We start from the raw sequence: 5,802 nt of genomic DNA, 5'->3' as shown, positions 1-5,802 counted from the left end.
TCACAGCCACTCCAGTGTCAATCTCTGGGCTCTGGCGATCCTTCTGCCTCACCCTCTCACGTAGCGCGAACTCCAGGCGCATACTACCATGCCCAGCTAATTTTTTTTTTTTTTAATTTATTGTAGAGACAAGGTCTTGCCAAGTTGCCGGGGCTGGTCTCAAACCCTTGGGCTCAGGCAAACCACTCACCTCAGCCTCCCAAAGTGCTGGGATTACAGGCTGAGCCACTGAGTCCAGCCTAAAATTTCTTACATCTAAGATGATAGAGATTTTTAAGATAAAGTGCTGCTAATTAAAGAATGAGTCTTAGATGTATCCTGATTTATCTCAGAGGTGTAAAATGTAAAAACACAATGGCTCACACCTATAATCCCAGTACTTTTGAGAGGCCGAGGCAGAAGAATTGCTTGAGCCCAGGAGTTCAAGACCAGACTAGCCAACATAGTAAGACCCCATCTCTACAAAAAAAAAAAAAAAATTAGCTGTGCATGGTAGTACACTTGTAGTCCCAGCTTCTCGGGAGGCTGAGGCAGAAGAATCACCTGAGCCAGGAGGTCAAGGCTGCGATGAGCTGTGACTGAGCCACTGCACTCTAGCCTGGGAGACAGTGAGATCCCCCAACTCAAAGATAAATTAATAAATAAATAATATGATAACATGTACATCTTAGAATAAGTGAAATATAGTATGCAAATGGAATCTGAAGATTCTAAAAGGCTAATGAAAATGAGAGGCATTATTAGTATTATTTACTACAAAAAGAATCAGTGTTTTTGCTACCAATATCCTAGCTGTGAGTGTAACGATAGATCCAAATATAAAGGAGAGAAAGTAATTGGATTCAAAGTGGCAATAGGAGGGAGGACAAAAACACAGAAGAGGGGAATCATGACATACACAGTAGAGATTTTGGCAAAAACACAGCATAAAAGAAGAGACTACAAAGTTCCTTTTGGTGACAAATAACTCCTGCATTTTTGTGTACATATAAAAAGGGACTGGCTAGAAGAATAATCCTTGTCACTCACAGAAAGCATGTGGGTAGTCAGGCATAGTGCTAAAGATCTCACCTATATTTTCTCAATTAGTCCTTATAACTGACTTGTGAGGTAGTGTTATTATCCCCACTTACAAGATAAGAAGTTCAAAAAATGTAATGATTTGCCCAACGTAATAAGAAGGGGCTGAGAAAGGAGTAAACCCAGGCTTCCTAAAGCCCATATTTTTACACTCATCAATGCTGCTCCCAGAAATGCAAGTCCTAGACTTCCTTTCAAAGTATCTTCCCTTCCCTGCATTAAATCAGTTTCCTAGGAAACACTTCAAACCCCACCTTATCTCTTCCTCCGGAGACACAAAGGTCTGAGTTCAGAGCAGCAACAGCAGAGACAGTATCCGAATGAGCTGGGCTATATTCTTGAAAAGCTTTAGTTTGAATTCTTTCTTCTATGATCCCATCGGGCCTGCTAAAGAAAGGATGGAAAATGAGAGGCCCAGTGGCATGGGATTGGACAGGGGAGCATGGGGAAGAAGAGTGTGGGCTCAAGAGGCAAGTCAGGCCAGACTGAGGAGAAAGATGAAAAAGGAGTAGAGAAAGGAGATCCACTGTCATCGTCACAATGGTATTCTTTACTCTGAAAATGCTCAGAATGACTGAATGATTAGAATCTGATAAAGGGGAATCAAGCCAAGAAGCCAGGAGTCTTTGCTCATACTAGAGATTAATCTGTGTGTGGATGCAGACACTAGCTAATAAACTATTTCTTATCCAAAGGAAGACAGACCAAACCGTTCAGGGAAGGTTACCAGCACTTACCCCGGGCCTTCTCTTTCCTTAGTGGAGAGTTTTTTTCTTTTTGTTTTTTTTTTTGTTTTTTTTTTGAGGTGGAGTCTTACTCTGTCACCCAGGCTGGAGTGCAGTGGCACACTCACAGTCACCCCAGCATCGATCTGCTGGGTTCTGGTGATTCTTCCATCTCAGCCTTCCAAGTAGCCAGAACTACAAGCGTGCGCTACTACGCCCAGCTAATTTTTGATTTATTGTAGGGACGAGGTCTTGCCAAGTTGCCCAGGCTGGTCTTGAACCCGCGGGCTCAGGCAATCCATTTGCCTTGGCCTCTCAAAGTGCTGGGATTATAGGCTGAACCACTGAGCCCGGCCCGTAGTGGAGAGTTTTAACGGGGCATGATAAACTTGGAATCCCAGGGCAGGACTGTTGTTACCTGTATTTATAAGTGCTGTGTTTAAGTTTGCTTTGCAGTTTCCCCATCATGGCACTAAACCTGCATGAAACCTTCTGTTGAAGAGTTTGTTTCAGCTGGTACCTGAGTGACAGCATTCCCCATGGCTGCTGGAAATTGTGATCCCTGTTTAGTAAAAAGAATACATACTGTTAATTTTGTTAGGCACAGTAATGGTAGTATGATTATGTAAAAAATACATCATTTTTAGATTAATTAATTGTACGCATTTGGTTTTCATTCTTTCCCTGCTTCACTCTTCAGGCCCCGGGATTGCAGCTTTCAATAAAGCATTAGTAGATAACTATTTTTTTTTTACTGTGAAGGAGTTCCTAAATAAGTGAAACACACTATTGCCATATGATCCAGCAATTCTAGTCCTGGGTAAACAGCCAAAATAACTGAAAACAGGTGTCTAAATAAAAATGTGTATACAAATATTCATGGCAGCACTTTTCGATGGCCAAAAGGTGAAAACAACTCAAATATCCATAAACGGATGAACAGATAAACATCATGTAGTCTATCTATACAATGAAATATTACTTAGCTGTCAAAAAGAATAAAGTACTGATAGATGCTACAACATGGGTAAACCTTGAAATGCTGTTAGGCGCAACAGCATATGCCTGTAATCCCAGCGTTTTGGGAGGCGGAGGCCAGAGGATTGTCTGAGCTCAGGGATTCAGGACCAGTCTGAGCAACAGGGCAAGACCTCGTCTAAATCAAAAAATTAGCCAGGCGTGGTGACACATGCCTTTGGTTCCAGCTTCTTGGAAGGCTGAGGTGGAAGGATTGCCTGATCCCAGCAGGTTGAGGCTGCAGAGTGTCACTACACTCCAGCCTGGGTGACAAAGTGAGACTCCAACTCAAAACAAAACAAAACATTATGCCAAGCAAAAGAACCAGACACTAGAAGTCACACATTTTATGCTTCCATTTATATAAAATATTGATGGTTGGCAAATCTATAGAGACAAAAAGTCAAGAGCTGGGGTAAGGAAGGAAATGGGGAGTGACTACTTAATAGACACACAGTGATATAGTTTGGATAATTTTCCCCTCCCAAGCGCATGTGAAATTTGATTCTCAATGTTAGAGGTGGGGCCTGGTGGGAGGTGTTTTGGACATTGGGGCAAATAGGTTGGTGATATTCTTCTAGTAATGAGTGAATTCTCACTCTTTTAGTTATAAACAAACCTGTCACCTCCCTCCTCTCTTTCTCTCTTCCTTCCTGTCTTGAAAAGTGATGCCTGCTCTATTCACAATAGCAAAAACATGGAATCAACCCTGCTGCTCATCGAAGGTGGATTGGATGTTTAAAATGTGGTACATATACACAATGGAATATCATAAAGACGGACAAACATATAGGCTTCGCAGCAATTTGGATGGATTTAGAGTCAATCATACTCAGTGATCTATCACAGAAACAAAGAACTGAGTACCACATGTTCTCACTCATAAGCGGACCTTAAACTATAAGTTCTCATAATACTATAAGAAAGGGATTGGTAGTAGCGGAAAACTGCCGGGGGAAGGAGAGGCACATCTCAACAAGGTCACCTTCAAAATGAACATTTGTATACCTAACCCTGAATTGTACCCCACATCTTTAAAATAAAATAAAAAAGAAAAAGAAAAAGAAATAAATAAAAAGGAAAAAAAGGAAAAGAAATGTGATGCCTGCTCCTCTTCACCCTCGGCCACCAGTGAAAGCCTCTTGATGCCCTCACCAGAAACGGATGCTCACACCATGCTTCTTGCACAGCCTGCAGAACTGTGAGCCAAATAAACATCTTTGTTCATAAATTACCCAGCCTCAGTTATTCCTTTAGAGCAACACAAATAAAGATGCAGAGTTTCCTTTTGGGGTGATAAAAATGTTATGGAATTAGAGAGTGATGATGGGTGCGCGTTGTTTATGTACTAAATGTCACTAATCATAAATTTTGTTACATGTACTCTACCACAATAAAATAAATACTAAGAGCACGTAATTTAAAATAGAAAATAGGCCTGGCATGGTGGCTCATGCCTATAATCCAGTACTTTGGGAGGCCGAGGTGAGAGGATTGCCTGAGTCCAGGGGTTCAAGACCAGCCTGGGCAACCTGGTAAGATCTCATCTCTACAATAAATCAAAAAATTAGCCAGGCATGGTGACACGTGCTGTAGTTCCAGTTACTTGGAAGTCTGAGGTGGAAGGATCACCTGAGCCCAGCAGGTCAAGGCTGCGGTGGTCGTGATCATGCCACTGCATTCCAGCCCGGGTGACAGAGTGAGACTCCAACTCAAAATAATAATAATAAAAATTTTAAAAAATTTACACTAGTGAAGCTAAAGAAGCTGCAGTGAGCTGTGATTGTGCCACTGCACTCCAGTTTGGGTGACAGAGTGAGACTCTGACTCAAAATAAAACAAATATAAAAGAATGACATGCTGGAGATAATGGCACTAAATGAGACAATTTAGGTAATGACATAGACTAGCAGCTCCCAAAGGGTGACCCAAGGACCTTGGGGGATTCCTAAGAGCCTTTCCAGGAGTCCAGGAGGAGCTCCATTTTCCAACTTGTCTCTGGTAAGGTCTGCTTTTTTGAGTCAAGCTTACTCTGTTGCTCACTCTGGAGTATAGCAGCATGATCACGGCTCACTGCATCCTCAGTCTTCTGGGCTCAGGTGATCCTCCTCCTCAGCTTCCCTAGTAGCTAGGACTACAGGCACACACCACCACATCCGGCTAAATTTTTTACTTTTTGTAGAGATGAGGTCTTACTATGTTGCCCAGGTTGATCTCAACCTCCTAGACTCAAGTCACTTTCTACCTTGGCCTCCCAAAATGCTGGGATAACATGCGTGAGTCACCATGCCAGGCTGCTTTTGTTCTTATACTTCATCCTAAACAATATATTGCAATAGACTGCATGCAGAAGCAGATATTAGAATCAAATTGTCTTCTGTTGAAGTCAAGCATTAAAGATATTTGCAACGTCAGGTACGGTGGCTCATGTCTATAATCCCAGCACTTTGGGAGGCAGTGGTGAGAGGATTGCCTGAGCTCAGGGGTTCAAGACTAGCCTAGGCAACTTGGTGAGACCTTGTCTTCTACAATAAATCAAAATTTTAGCCAGGTGTGGGGGTACATGCCTATAGTTTCCGCTACTTAAAAGGAAGAGGCAGAAGGAATGCCTGAGTCCAGCAGGTTGAGACTGTGGTGGTCATGAGTGTGCCACTGCACTGCAGCCTGAGAGACAGAGTGAGACTCCAACTCAAGAGAAAAAAAAAAAACCCTAAAAAATAAAAAAAATAGGCCGGGCTCAGTGGCTCAGCCTGTAATCCCAGCACTTTGGGAGGCCAAGGTGAGTGGACTGCTTGAGCTCGCAGGTTTGAGACCTGCCTGGGCCACTAGGCGAGACCTCATCTCTACAATAAATAAAAAATGAGCCGGGTGTGGTAGCGCGTGTCTGTAGTTCTGGCTACTTGGAAGGCTGAGGCAGAAGGATCGCCGGAGCCCAGCGGGTAGAGGCTGCGGTGGCCGGGAGCATGCCACTGCACTCCAG

General features: G+C 43.0%; 1 protein-coding gene across 1 annotated transcript in view; it reads right to left on the bottom strand.

The window, feature by feature from the left end:
• WDR31 (WD repeat domain 31) overlaps window positions 1-5,802 on the bottom strand; it is a 32,366-nt gene that overhangs the window by 19,183 nt on the left and 7,381 nt on the right. Inside the window, exons 3-4 of the mRNA XM_008057324.2 lie at window positions 2,224-2,367; window positions 1,335-1,467 (exon numbers count right to left, since the gene is read on the bottom strand). Coding sequence (XP_008055515.1) covers window positions 1,335-1,467; window positions 2,224-2,339 — 249 coding nt within the window. The 5' untranslated portion in view covers window positions 2,340-2,367. The remainder of the gene's footprint in view (window positions 1-1,334; window positions 1,468-2,223; window positions 2,368-5,802) is intronic.

This window comes from Carlito syrichta, unplaced genomic scaffold (genome assembly GCF_000164805.1).
Source record: "Carlito syrichta isolate Samal-C Ts95f unplaced genomic scaffold, Tarsius_syrichta-2.0.1 Scaffold302949, whole genome shotgun sequence".
Lineage (NCBI taxonomy): Eukaryota > Metazoa > Chordata > Mammalia > Primates > Tarsiidae > Carlito > Carlito syrichta.
Note: the sequence above shows the minus strand (reverse complement) of the source record. Positions and strands in the feature narration are given on the sequence as shown.